The sequence below is a fragment of the Populus trichocarpa genome, chromosome 2, assembly GCF_000002775.5.
Source record: "Populus trichocarpa isolate Nisqually-1 chromosome 2, P.trichocarpa_v4.1, whole genome shotgun sequence".
Taxonomy (NCBI): domain Eukaryota; kingdom Viridiplantae; phylum Streptophyta; class Magnoliopsida; order Malpighiales; family Salicaceae; genus Populus; species Populus trichocarpa.
Window position 1 is genome coordinate 7,148,887 of NC_037286.2, and position 15,490 is coordinate 7,164,376.

Here is a 15,490-nt window from a genome sequence, read left to right on the forward strand (position 1 = left end):
TCAAAAAGCTGACTTTTAGTTGCTTTCACTGATTACTTCTACTGTGATCGTGTTAATTCGAGCCGGTTTCTAACTATATTCCAAAAAAGCTTATATTATTGAATAGTTTAAAATCAAAAATATTTTTTTAAAAAAATAAATATAAATATTATTTTGATGTATTTTAAATAAAAAGTACTTTAAAAATAACTATCATCACACTTTCAAACTCTATCTCATTTTTCTTACATTAACATAATAAAAAAACATATAAAATATAAGTCTAAAACATATTTAAAAAAATAATATAATTTAACGAGTCATAGATGATATCCATGTGCCATGCTCTGATTAGAGTGAGCCCCATGAGCCGTCCAAAAATAAGTGAGTCACTCTCCACCTTTGAACGACTCGTGTGACCCACTCTGGTTATTATTAATGGTTTTTCTTGATGTTACCAAATTTGTCTTGTTGAGATCTTCTTGACGATACTAGTGACATCATCATTAGAGTTTCGACATCTCTTTATAGTTTTTTTTTTTGTTCTGCTTTTTTATCTTCTTTTTTTTCATTGTAATTTATGCACTATTTAACAAAAGAGAACTGGTGGTGACACGTGCAATCTGTTACTCACTAAATTTAACTATTTTTTTAATTTTTTTTGAATTAGCATTTTTTTTTAAAAAAGAAAATCCTCATATCACCACTATTTTTTTTTTTTACATAAAAAAGGCACACCTTGCAGATTAGAGAAGACTTGTATTTCGAGCTGGTAGGGCTATAACTGAAGAAAAACAATTCGTATCTTAAAGGAAATAAGGATGATTCTTAATTTACACGGACCATATCAAATTGTTGAGGAGTGGTTGTTACTATACTGCAGAAGTGAGAAGTGGCCGACAAAGAAGATGTTTGTTTGTTAACCATTTTATCTTGAACTTTGAAGGCAATATCATTCGAATTTAGAGCCTTAAAAATACTAAATTTAATTAGTAAGATTGTACAAGAAAAAAAATAATTTCTATTAATATTGGAAGATATCATTTATGGTATCAAAAGAACGGCGAATATATGCTAGAGGACTAACCAACAAGAGGTTGCCATTTGGCAAACACTCGTGGCTTTCTTGCCTCCGCCTATTATGATGTATGTGATTGTTTTTTAACCGAGTTCTCTTAGGAATTAGCATTTTCGTTCGGGTAAAAAAAACTAACCCAATCAAAATTTCTATTTTTAAAAATTACGAGTTGAACCAAACAAAATAACCGATTCAATTTGACTTGGTTTGTATTTTTTTTATAAAAAAAAGTGGAACACATGTGTTTTCAATATACCATTGCATGAAAAGAGATCAAATGATCGTTTTTTTTTTCTTTTTAGTTATTTTTTATAAAAGAAAATATATTTACCATCTACCGACGTTATATTTTAAAAAGGAAATAAAAAAAACAATTAAAGAGAAAACAAGCATATAAACTAGAGTTTTAGAAAACAAATAACAATTTCTAAAAAAGAAAAAAAAAACGCAAATGAAAGGGATCGGTTCATGAATTATTGAAGGTGTAGGGCTAATAATTAGGCTTCAAAGAGGGGTGGATATACTTTCATATATATATAAAAAAAAAAAACCTAAAGAGAGACCAAACACTCGAGTATTGCAAGATAAAATTAAGAAACACAATAAAGTAAAGGTACAAGGTTAGAGAAATCAAATACAGTAAGTTGTCCTGGTTTGACTCTTTTTCCTTACATTCAGTCTACAGGCTTTATTCAATACCTTCGATCTCACCAGTAATTAATATTCTTGCAAGCAAAGATAAAATAATCTCCTACAACCATCATTTTTTAGAGTTTGAGAGCAACTCATTTATGTATCGTCAACCTCACTTCTAACTGATTTATTTCCTAACACTTTTTATTTTTTAGTATCAAACGCCTCTGTATAGATCGTCGCCAGAACAGCCTTATCATGTCAACCCACAAAGGCTGTCAATGGCACTTTCATTCCCACTTGATGGGCCCAACACCACCATATGATTGAACGGTAAAGGCATTCATCCCACAAGAGATTTGGTTGATTAAAAAAATCCGTCATCATTACTGCTGATGCCCAAGAATATGATGGTTTTTCTTTACAATAGTTCACGCATCATCAAATCGAGTACGACCACAATATTAACAACTGTTTTTTTTTAAAAATTTATTTTTAATATAACATGCCAAAATAATCTAAAAACATTAAAAATTAATTATTATTTTTTAAAAGATAAATAATTAAATTTTAATGAAAAATAAATTAAAACTCACTCTCAATCATTAAAAAAGAAGAAGAAGAAAGAAAACCATGTTGCCATTTGCCGACGCGTCAAGCCATGTCACCCCACGTTGATCATAGCACAGATTGAAGCCACAGCACACCAACCTCAAGTCCCACCCACGCAGCCATCAAGAGCCTCGTATGATCCAACAATACATGTGGTGCTTTTATGTGTGGATACTTATTGACCCATCTTTGGTCACTTAATTAGCAGTAAGTATGGTTCCGTGCTTCTTCAATCCTTTCCTTGTAGTAACAAATTTTATTATCATTATCATTATCGTTAATAGATGTTGGTTTTACTGTATATCATTAATCTAGTTAATTTGATTTTTTTTTTAAATTTATCATTCAATATTTTATTTATTAAAAATTATATTTTATGATTTATTTTATTTTATTTTCTATAAAATTAACTCGGTATCATTACCCAAATCACAAATTTGATGGGTTAACAAATATTAAATTATATTACTTTTTAAATCATTTTTAAATTATTTTTTATTTAATATTAAATTAATTAAGAATTATACATTAGTTCATGATCACAAGGCCTTGCCTATAAAGAGGCATGAGATGAATTTTCTCGTTATTATTATTGTTTTTTAAATTATATTTTATTTAAAAATATAGTAAAATAATATATATTTTTATTTTTTATACTAGCATATTAAATTAATTTAAAAATAATATATATATTTTTTCAGAATTTAATTTTTATACTAGCATATTAAAATAATTTGAAAAAAAATAAAAAAAATTATTTTTTAAAACGTTTTTAAATTTTTAAAACAAACTTTTAGGACAAATTCAATGTACAAAAGCAAATATTAAATATTAATTGTACTGGCAGTCATTGTAGTACATAAGAATGCGAGAGTCGCATGGTGTTACATTACCAGGAAGGCACGGTGAGTCCTGGAGTGCAGATTCATATTTGGCATCGCTTTAAAAATATTTCTAGCATGAAAAAAAATATTAAATTAATTTTTATAATTTTAATACCATGATGTTAAAAAAAAAAATGTAAGAAAATATTTATTTTAATATATATATATTTTTTAAAAAAATTTCAAAACCCCAGACACCCCATCACCTACGCATGGGAACCCACGTGACTCAAAATGAGGTATCCCCTTCTAGTATGCAACTAGTACCCTACCAAGCCTGCAGCTTTCAGTCCCACCGCGTGTCTCAACATCAATGGCATAAACAGAAAACACTGAAAATCAACTCTCAACCCAGGCAAGTAAACGAGTAAAATCCTTACTGCTATTAGTTTAGTCAAGGAGTTTAGTTACTGAAGATTCCTTGGTTAACACGATTGATAACTCCACTCAACGAACCCACCTTCTGATTTTGGCTCATCTATGATATGATTAGCATCTGTCTATGTATTTCCGCCTGGGCCCCTCCACCTCACCCTGCGAGAATTTCATCGACATGTACAGTCCTCATCTCGAATAAATGCTACGCAGAGACAAATAAATCTGCTAAATGCTTAAAAAGGTTGAGGTAAAATTGCGAACCACTCTTTCCCAGGATTTTCACTGCTATATGTATACGGCGTGTGAAATTTGCTACTTTCTTCAGTTATATATGTACCGGGGAGAGTAAAGGAACCATTGAATACTTCCACAATCACATACAGCTAATATATATTGGCTAAGAGCAAGAAGCGAGGTGGAAATTAATGGCTGAAAAATAAGGACCACTGGCTTGCGACCTGAATCCTGATGCATGATATCTTTTAATATGCTATGAAAATACTTCTATGAGGGAAAATGGACCCCAAAAGTGATGGAAACACATGCTTAGGCACCGACTACCACCACTAAAGTATTGAAAACGTTGATTTAGCTTGCCGATCTAGACATCACGGCTCTAGGCCATGGCTCGCATCTTGTTATCGATCGCAGTCTTGGATGGGCCTTGATTGAGTAAAAATAAGTTTTCCTTCTCTCTTAAATAAGAGGAGGATCACAAGCACAATTTGGAAAACGAACTGCCTGCATGTTTAGGGATTTAGGCGTACTGTACAATCAGACAAATCGACGTTGGCACTGGGTAAGAAAACGACATGCGCCATCGAATATGGGTTATGCTACAAAGAAAAGGAAGCAACAAAAAACCCATTTGGGGTGAGAGAGGCTCGAACTCTCGACCTCAGGATAACTCAGAAGCTATGAGACCTACGCGCTAGCCAACTGCGCCACCACCCCATGATGGCTCTTCTCAAACTGTGATGTATAATATAGATTCCAACTTAAACGTAGATCTGGGCTATCGACTCCTAAGAGAATCGGAATGGGCTTGAGCTCAGGGCAAGCGATTATTAATCAGCACAGAATCGTGTTTCACTCCTTTCCATATTAACAATATGATAGGCCTCTTTTCAGCTAGTACACAGCCCAAACAGTTTCCAGAGGGTTGTTTTATGCCATATTTAGAAATGCCACCTAAATGAGATTTGCTAAAATTTATTTATTTTATTTTAAATTAATTTTTTATATATTTTCAGATCATTGATTTGCTAAAATAAAAAATAAAAAAATATTATTTTAATACTTTTCTAAATAAAAAATAATATGCTAAATTCAGATAATATTTACTGGATAAGCAATTTTACTAATCCAAATCATCTTTTTTTAATTTTGGCAAGTTTAGTTTATTGAAAAAATAAAAAAAGTATAACCCAGCGTTAAAAAGTAGATTTATAACACTTATTAAATTATAACCCCAATAAATGTTGGATAAACATTCTAACTGCAGCGGCGAAATCACTGGAGATGAGCAATTACTGAGTTTGATGTTAAGAATCTTGACTGCGATTGGAATTATGGGTTCACGGCAAGAGGGATATAGCCCATGTATTTTTTCAGGCTTGAATATTTCTTCACTTTTGTCATCTTGTAAATTATTTCATGTTAACAAAGATTATGGAGCTGAAGTTACAACGAAGGATTTTGGAAAAATGTATGAGCTTCCATGGCAGCGCGACAAATAAAGAGGAAAAATCAAGCTTATCATGGTTATTCATGTACCAAGTGACGAGGTTTGAGATCTCTTATAGACAAACAAGCGTACACATTGAGGCTGATGCAAAGTTCACTTTGATTGAGAATTACGATTGCGACGCTGAAAGACCTCCTAAATAAATTTTTTTTGAGATCACTGTTAGGTGAAATGTTGAGATCATATATGGACATTGTTCAATTTATAAAGACAATCCTTAAATCCGTTTAGTAAGTCTCACATGTCCTGGAAATGTGAGTGCATGATATATCTTTGTAGTTGTTAAAGGTAGGTGGAGTTACTCCATTTATCCATTTTGAACTCTATCTACTTGGGTTTATTAGTGTATATGGCCAGTAGTTAATTGATTAATTACATGTGATATTAACTTTGATTATATTAATATATTTAATTTTAATAAATATTTTATATATATTTAATATTCATCAAATAATTGATTAATAAAAATAAAATAAAGAAAAGAATAAGAAATGTTTTTATGATTTATAGAGGAGATGAACTAGTAGTTCATGATTATTTGAATGTTAGTTTTCAATCATATATTGAAAATAAAAAAACCAGTCTAGTTATATTTTACTTTAAATAATGGTGTTGTAAGTTGAAAGAATTTCAAATAAGAGATCAAGGTAGATTCTACAACTAAAGCGGAGTACACCTCCACATTTGAGTGGACAAAAGATGTTTTTTGGATCAAGAAGTTCATCACAAAACTATGTGTGGTTCCTAGCATTGTTAATCCAGTAACCCTGTATTATGATGACAATAGAATTATTGTACAAGCAAAGAAATCAAGGTTTCATCAATGATCTAAAAATATACTTAGACATTTCTATTTGATTAGAGAATCATAAAAAAAGGTGTAAAAATAGAGTAAATACCCACTGAAAAGAATCTTATAGACCCTCTAACTAAGCCATTATCTCAGTAAAAGTTCATTCTCTTATGACTTTTCTAATATTTAAGGGATCATGAGAGTTACTAGAGATTGTACTTGATTTTTAAATATAAATCAATTAATTGTTAAATTGATAATAAATTAATTTGTTTAATTTATTTAATACTATTTCATTTAGGATTGTAATTTATATTTGGATCATCTTATTAGCAAACCTAATAGGTCACCCCTATAAGAACCATTGGTCGAAAATTAGCTTGGAATAATTAATCAATTATAATTTTATTATAAATAAGTTTTTAGAAATTAAAAACTAGAATATAACACTTATATAATATCACATATATTACAATTCTAAGCCTCTCCGGGTCATTTTATTCTTGATGTTGTACTAGTTTCCCCATCTACTTTTATTTTATACTAATGTCAATCCTTCATTTTCACTATTCTTTATTTGGTCGAAAAATCCAGTTGCATTAAATTGTCAAATTACACGAAACCATATCATAACAACACATATCCTAAACCTATTTATCAAGAAAACCTGAACTTCCGATCAAATACAAATGAAATTTTCTCTAGTCCTTATTTGTCGAAAGAGTCGGTTGCTTTGAAATTGTCAAGTTACATGAAACCATATCATGACACATGTCTTAAACCTATAATTTCTCATCAAATATAAATGAAACAAAGATGATTTTAAAAGTGGAGAGTTGGCATAATTACAAAATAAAAGCAGACGGGGCAAGCTAGTATAAATTAAATTAAGAATACATGGATACAAAGAAGCTTTTACCTCTTAAACAACATACATTATTAGCATGATAATTAATCACCAATTAACAGATCCTATTTTTATACTGATGAAGGGATACTATTACAAAAATACATAATAATCCGTCTATATTGCGTGTTTTTTTTTATTATGAATATAATATTGTTCAAAAACATCGATCTTCAGGATATATCGGACAAGAGACAACATTCCATTAAAAAAAAAAAAACGAACTAGTGAGTAGATATTAAGATCCCGTAGATAGTTCATGCAATGAATTTACCGAGTCTAAATGTGAATTTCTTCCGCTGCAGGAACTAGCTAGTAGAAAAGAGAACTGGAAATAGTTGAGGAGGGAGCAAATAATTTAGTATCACGTCACGAGAGGAGAGAACTGAAGGATAAAGAGAATGCCATCGAAATTAATAGCTGAGCATTTTGAACGTACGTGCCATGAACAGGATTCTCACGCTCAAAAAGAGGTATCTTCCATTCTTTAAAAAAGAAGAAGATGAAGATATGCCTTCTTTACAAGAGGGAGAATTGGAACATGACGACCAATATATATTAATCAGATCAGTTGCAGACTTTAGGAAAGAACATAGATAAGAAAATGCTTTATTTGCTCCAATTAGGTAGCAACTTGAGTATTGGACGATAACTTTGCCTGCACAAGAGTGCAGCTTTAAACAGAACATTGATTGGTGGTTTGATGGAGCTACAGCTTTGGGTGGGTCAGCCATGACACCCAATCTGAGAATACGAGAGAGTCCTACCATAGGTGTAAAAGAAAGATGGTAGTAGATGAAATCCAGCTCATAGCTCTCAAAGAGGGATACGACCCCACGTGGAGAGGACCTGCAATGCCAGTTGCAGTTCCCATAATATTAGAGGTCCTCATAGCTGTCTTCTCGTCCCTAACGCTGGCATCAAGCTTGATAATGACCATCGCCTTCCCCACTTGTAAGTACTTTGCATGATGCGTTACTGTTTTTCATTCACGATAAAACGTCGTTACACTAGCTTTTAAATTGATCACTACTGATCACTTTGTATTTGAGAAAGAGAGCCTGAGTATCTGGTTGCCCTCGGAAACAAAATATTTGTTAAATACCATACCAGGATTTGAATGCAAATTAAACTAATCTCCCGTATAATTATTGTTAAATATTTATCTCCCTTGATTTTTTTTTTTGAAAGGAGGGAGAGGAGGGGAGAGTTAAAGGGATTGACGTCTGTTAATCTCTAAATGAGAAAAAGGGTGTTTAATATTCCCTACAATTGGATCCCTCCATCATACAATATGTAATATTAAATCTGAAAATTATTAAATCCATCATTATAAATTTGTTTCACACACATTCCAAACATTTTCAACACTTTCTTTCATCCATTTCCTTATACCCTAAACCTTTAACTAGCTACTTGACCTCTATATTTTAATCCCACATCAAACAAAATCTTACAGTTGTCCAAGCTATGTTTTCATTCCGGGCTTATGGTTAGCCAGTAGTCCAGTGCTCGAAACCGCACATGATTTACATCTTTGTATATAAGACCAAACACTTGCTGCTGATGTAACCATTTCATTTTATAATAGCCTAAAATACACAATCAAATTCAGTACATTATTTAATTTGCCGTCAACCTATAGCCACCGAGCTAGTGAATATTGACCAAGAATGTTCTGAGAGTGATGGATATTATCTTACAGTTGTAATTTTGTTTTCTTCTTAGGCCTTTTGCCGCCCTTGACTTGATGCACATGATAGTCTTCATCATGGTTGGAATTAGTGTACATGTATTATATTAATGATGGATTGGTTTTGTAATTCTAACTGTTTTATTCGTTTGGGAGTTGTCTTCTTAACATTTAGCAAGCTTGTGGTTGGAGGGGTTAGGATCATGTTGATGGAGGGGTGTTTTGCTTAGCGTGTCGAAAAATCAAGCAGATGTATATGTCAAGGATCTTAGAGCATATTGCTGTTTTGAGATAATACGGTGATAACGAAGTATATCATACCAACAATAAAATGATAATAACGAAGTTGAAATACTCTTTTTTTCTTCTTTCCTTGGGGTGATGAGAACAAAATAGGTTGACTTAAAATAAAACCAAATATCGAAAGAATTGCTATGCTATGCACTGAACCACACCATGATAATGTTGCGCTTTGAGCCAGATGTGCTGTTTCCCCGATCCCATAATATTATTTTTTGGGACCATTGTATTCGTACGGATTATTAAATAAATGAATTTGTTAATGATTTGTCAATTTCTTGGGTTAATATTCATGTATTAAACCTTAAAACTAACACTTCAGTCATGTAATAGTGATATCTGTGTGTGTGTGTGTGTGTGTAGAGAGAGAGAGAGAGATTTGCAATGCTAAGCCATGCCTCTTGTGTTTATCTAAAATAGTGTCCAGCAATCACATTGATGTGGAATGAATAATTTCTGCGGTGGATGGGAAGTCCATTTTGATTGCCACTGCAGCAAGAGACCCCGCCATGGGTACAAATGTGGGTACAACTAATATCCAACCAGACTATCATACTATTAACAATAAACAAACAAAGGATCACACTTATGAAATTAAGACTAGGAAGTTTGAAACCAGGCAAAACTCATAAGAAAACATAAGAGAAAGGATCATTTCTTGTAATGTTGGGAGAGTATATTAATTAATCGTATGACAGAGAGGACAGATTCAAGTGCCTGTGGTCACGCAGCTGTCATTAGATATTACAAATCCACCCCTCGATCCCCTAGCTAGCCATCTTCTTTCCTGGACAGCAAATAAGAGTTTGCAGCTGTCGGGTCTCTCTCTCTCTCTCTCTCGGCCACTCCTTCGTGTTAATTGAACAACCAAACCCCGACCTAACCTATTTGTTATCAAAACAACCCTCAAGTAATATTAACAACAGCATCATAGACTAGCATGCTAGCTAATTAAGCTCCATCCAGCCATCACTTTCTTTGTCTCAAAAATATTCTTGCGATGATTCTTTGTGGTGAAGAAGCAGAATGAAGGAAATAGGGGGGCGTTTACGTATAGAGCAGAAAGCAGAGACAACTAGGGGATGGAGAGGAGGAGCTGTCACAGTTATCTGAGTGATATATCAAGAGTTCATGCATGAAGAAGGATAATCACTTGTCATTTTGATGATTTGCATGCCATGGCTTATCCACATCATCGATCTCAATTTGGAGATACAACGTTTACAAAAGTTTTTGTTGGGGGACTGGCTTGGGAGACCCCAACTGAGGAAATGCGTAGATACTTTGAGCAGTTTGGGGAGATTCTTGAAGCTGTTATCATTACAGACAAAAACACTGGAAAATCTAAAGGATACGGATTTGTAAGTTGATAAGATCTCTATTAAATTGCACAGACCATGTTCAGATGACTCAAATTCGTTAGGCCTTTTTTGATCACCAATATATATTTATATATATACAGGTGACTTTTCGTGATCCGGAATCTGCAAGAAGGGCTTGTGCTGAACGAAACCCTGTGATCGATGGCAGAAGAGCGAATTGTAACATTGCTTCACTTGGACGGCCGAGACCTTCACCGCCTCGAGGTTCATTATTGTTTTTGATTGATTAGAATTATATTATTAATCAGCCATCATATAATGTATCAACTGTATTTTGTTTCTCCAACTATTCACCACTAATAATTAATTATTTTTTAAAATTTTGTTTGTTGTTAATTCAGGAAGACCGCAAGGTAGCAATCCCTTCCAGCGAAGTGCACCACCTGGTGCGCCATCATACGGCGGAGTTGCAGCACCATTTCCTCCTCTAGCTCCTCCTCCTCCTCCACCACCACCACCACCACCACCTGTCCTCTATACACATTACGGGTCAGTTCTTATTGCTTTCTAATTTTCTAAAGCTAATTATTTGGCTACATTAGTTGTAGGAAATGGTCCACCACACTCTTTTTTTCCTCTGTTTCGTTTTTTCCTCTCGGTATAGTTGTTATCAGCCTGTGAACAATTAAAACGTTATAGTTATTGACTCTTTTTTTTTAATATGAAATTATAGCTAGTAATTGACCTGGCAATACGACATCACAGAAAATATATAGACAAACCAATAAAGACTTTGTTATGAAGGGGGTTACAATTATTGCTCCCTCCGAAGTTCATAAGCTTCCATGTTACCTCAGGACAGCTACGTCCTATGCAACAATGCGACCCACCTGGCCTTGATGCATGGGACTTATTTACATGGCCTGATTTAATCAAGAAAAGATATTATGAACAGAGGGTTAATTAGTGTTAGAGAAATTGAAGAGAATAGAATCTAATAATTTGGCCTTCAAAATAATATTCCCAGCGTTATCGTTATGCAATGTTAAAAAATAATTCGTTCCCCCCCCGCCCCCTCCAAATGCTGCACTCGAAGATATTAATATTGGTGCTGGCTCGAAAATGCGGGCACACCACACACACTTAGAGGCGTATCAATCTTTATTAAATAATCTCAACATAATATATTACACTTTTAGAGTGGTATATTTATTTAGACGAGTATCTTAAAAAATAAAAAAAAATCAAATAATTGAACCTGTTATATCCTAGTAGATTGTGATAAATGGTCCATTCTCAAATTTATAAATTTCTATAATATATTTTTATTTATTGTAAGTGGGATTGGTAAGTTTAACACATCCCAGATATTTTAAATAGATATTAATTTGTTGGCGGTATTTAACTTTGTAAAGTTATTGCATCGATAATGATCTCATCCTATGAAAAATAGATCAATGATCTCCTTAATTTTATTGAAAAGAAAATTTACAGTCACGATCGATAAAGGCTATTTGTTGCTGGGATTTCCCTATGATCTAATTGATAACGGGATAATAGAGGGAGATGCTGTCTCTTATTTTGATTGCGTTATCTATATATTTATCTGGAGAGGGAAATTGCGAAGCTTCCAAGGAAAATGACAGGGACATGGGTTAATGGAACTCTCTATTAATGATGAAAAGCTAGCTATCTACGTACTATTTCCATGTAGCCATCGGAAGATCCACATATCCGTGGAAATTAAGTTTGATTAAAAATAAAATCACCAATTAATACGAAGAAGACATCATTTTGATATTTCCCTGCCACAGGGCTGCGGTACTGGATGTTACCATGCATGCCCAGACGGTAGGGAGATTCGATCAATATTTATTCATCTATTAGAAATAATTTTCTTATATATATATATATATTGTGAATTTATCATATTGGAGACATGATGAGATTGATTTTAGTGCCCACCATAAGCAGACATTGTTATTGGTAGCAGTTGCTATCACAGTGGGTCTCAACCGCAGCACAACAATTAAATTCCCGAAGCTACCTGTTTCCTCAGCTAGAGAAGCAACTTACAGAATCTAATTAGATTTCATGTAGCTTTTTTCTCGTTCATACGTACTAAGATTCATTGATTCAACTCCTGCAGGTATCCAACCTACACTCCTGACTATGGGTACCACCAGGTCAACACCCCTTCTCTGCTTGTTTATTGATTTTTCATGTGCTCAAGGAAAAAAAATCAGAAAATTACAGACAATAGTTCGGTAAAATTAATATACACTACCGTGGATGGACATGGATGCAGGCAATGTATAACACACAAATTCAACAGCCAGCTCAATACTATCATCAAATGTACGGGACATCATCATCCACCATTGGCGCACCATACTATTATGGCTACTCTTTGCAAGCTCCAAGGACAGCACTCTCTGGACCTCAGGCTCAACGAATACCTGGACCGTCTTATTTATACTTCCCAACGTCTATGGAGGGGTCCTTCTCTTCGTTTCCTTCTCCAACTATTCAACCCGCAAGGCATCCCTTTCCCTCTTCTAGTACAGCTGGTACGTGCTTGCTTTTTATCCTTCTCTCCAATGATCTTCAGCTCCCCATACATAAAAAACATACACATTTGGAGATACATAATATATATTTATGCTTAATCATAAGAAGGAAAAAACATACATAATATATACAATGATGATCGAAAGTGTTAAACCCCAGTCGTTACTTGATGGATCTGAAGACTTCAATATAGATCATTAGGTTTGACTTGGGCATTCGTTCTTCTTTCTATATCTCTCCACATATATATATCATGCATGAGTAGATAATGTTAAAAATTAGGGCTTGTGTAGCTAGCTACTTAGCTGGCCTGATACCGGGGGGCCGCATGGGCAACCTCAACCATGTGGATGAGCTGTCTGGTTATCTGTATGACCCAAGCACTGGGTCAATGTAAAGTAAGGACTGAGGAGCATAAGGTGTAAACAAATAGTGACTGCATGTGGTTTCAGTATCAACTATCAAGATGGTAGTTGATTCTGAGATGCGGTCAAATGATAGTGTATGTAAAGAGGCCCACAACGCATGTTATATACTGCCATGCGTTGCTTTTAGGTATTTAAAAGCTACCACACGAACTTTTATTTAACCAATAAATGACTACAGTAGCCGAATCAGTAAATATATGATGGGATTTTCTTTCTCAAGAAAGAAAGAATCGTGGGATTTCACGAAGGAAAAGCTAATTATGTATATCACCAAGTTCATAATGAAGATGCATTAGAAAATATTTGAAATGTGGCTTCTGGCATGGTAGCTAGTGTTGTAAGCTTATTCTACTTGACAGAAAAATTTGAACTGTTGAGAGACCATGATGGGTCTTTTGCTTGGTTATCATATGTTCTTAGGTCTCTGGGCATCTACTGATCTGGTTTTATTCCATGAAGCAGATCTCATGGGTCCCTGATGAATTATCTAGCTTTGTTGTTCTTTGTTTTCTTCCTTTTTAGTTCCGTTCCCGTTTGAGCCGTGTCTGTTCATCTTCCCTGCGGGTTATCCCCTAGCTGTGTGCTTGTTTACTTATCAAAAATAAATAAATAAATGACCTTTAATGGATTCAAAATATACATAGGATTTTACATGGATCTATAATCTCCACCTTTAACAATCACGACATATATTGAGAATTTACTTTACGTCGAGCTCCTCATCATCTAACACCTGAACTACCAACGTGCTATAAATCTACTTGATGACCCTGGCTAGTTGGATCGACCCAATAACCCACTAACTTAGAGCCTTGTTTGGTTGTATTTTTCGCAAATCATGATAGATATTGACCTAGTAAAACATGATTGATCTAGCATATCAATTTTAAGGAATCTTTTTTGTCCAAAACAATATTGTGTTAACTAAAAAAATGATTTTTTTATAGATTAATCTGAATTCACCCATTGACCCATGAATTTATAGCCTTTTCTTTCCGTTTTGTTATTTTTATAAAATTCTTGAGGGTCGTATTTTTAAATTTTAACAACAATAATTCGTTCTACTGAACTGGTGTGGTTAGTTTGTGCTTATATATGTATATAATATCAATCCAATAATTAATTTTTACTTGAATTTAATCCACCGAACTAAATTAATTGGTTGAAGTGGTGGCCCGGGCTGCATCCTTCATCTAACTACATGGAATAATAAATTAAAATTGGATATCTTGTTGCAATATTAAAATTAAAGATGGCAAGTAAAATCAGTTTTCCTTCCAGTTAATTCTTTTTTTGTTTTTTGATGGTTAATATCATTGGTTGTAGCTATTGCATCTGCAATTTGATAAATGGAAGCATCACGGGTACTGATGCTTCTGCCTGCCGCTAAGAAAACTGCGATGCCCACACACACAATATTTATGTATTAGATATACTGACTGCAAGCTTTGTTTGTCTATGTTTGGCCTCAGACTCACCGACTCCACAGCATACCACCACGGAAACAGAAGCGGGTGCTGTTACTTCAGAAAGTCCAGATACCTAAGAGAAGATCTCTAACACATACTCGATTCTTGATAACTTCATGCTTTCCATCTCTCAATCTATCTCTCCCCTCTTCGCAGTCCAAATTAATTTATGCTGTAGCACCGGTGAATACTGCTGCTTCAAAGAGACGATTCGTGTTCACCACAATCACGGAAGGAAAAGATGGACTAATCACCTTATGCGGATCCTTTTTACTTTATTCTTTTTCTTAAAACAAAAAAAAAAGTTCTTCTATAATTCTTTCCCGTTCCATGTTAATTTGAGTTAATCATTCTCAAAGCACAGAAGTTAAACATATTTGACAGAATGTGTATGAGAAATACAAGGAAGTGCGAGCAGTCCCTCAATAAGAATTTCTGTCCAAGTGACCCCAGTCCAAGTTCTGCGTCCAAGTACACTGAGATTAAATTTATTATAGCCCGAATCATTAGCTGAATCTAAGTGCTTGTTAATATCACTGCATTAAAATTATTAAAAAAATAATTAATTTAATATATATTTTTTAAATATATATTTTAAAAAATAAAAAATAAAGTTTAATACAAAAATATGTAAGTTTTATCTGTACATTTATTGTACTGTCAGTAAGCCGACTCATCATTAGCGATTTATATTTA

At 33.7% G+C, this 15,490-nt stretch overlaps 1 protein-coding gene and 1 non-coding gene across 2 annotated transcripts; one reads left to right on the top strand and one right to left on the bottom strand.

Moving 5' to 3' along the window:
- Positions 1-4,433: 4,433 nt before the first annotated feature.
- On the bottom strand, positions 4,434-4,518 carry TRNAM-CAU (transfer RNA methionine (anticodon CAU)). Its single transcript is given in 2 exon segments — positions 4,434-4,469; positions 4,481-4,518. It is a non-coding gene; the product is annotated as a tRNA-Met (tRNA).
- A 5,109-nt stretch (positions 4,519-9,627) lies between these two features.
- On the top strand, positions 9,628-15,252 carry LOC7461784 (uncharacterized). Its single transcript, XM_002301022.4, has 6 exons — positions 9,628-10,365; positions 10,467-10,590; positions 10,728-10,875; positions 12,476-12,512; positions 12,635-12,896; positions 14,798-15,252. The coding sequence occupies exons 1-6, from the start codon at positions 10,183-10,185 to the stop codon at positions 14,869-14,871; spliced, it is 828 nt and encodes a 275-aa protein (XP_002301058.2). The 5' UTR covers positions 9,628-10,182; the 3' UTR covers positions 14,872-15,252.
- Positions 15,253-15,490: the final 238 nt, after the last annotated feature.

What these genes read in the sequence shown, in the direction of transcription:
- LOC7461784 (XM_002301022.4), top strand. Translation starts at nt 10,183, where the DNA reads ATGGCTTATCCACATCATCGATCTCAATTTGGAGATACAACGTTTACA. An exon ending in GTCCTCTATACACATTACGG is followed by an intron (nt 10,876 to 12,475) that starts GTCAGTTCTTAT and finishes CAACTCCTGCAG; the next exon opens with GTATCCAACCTACACTCCTG. An exon ending in CTGACTATGGGTACCACCAG is followed by an intron (nt 12,513 to 12,634) that starts GTCAACACCCCT and finishes ACATGGATGCAG; the next exon opens with GCAATGTATAACACACAAAT.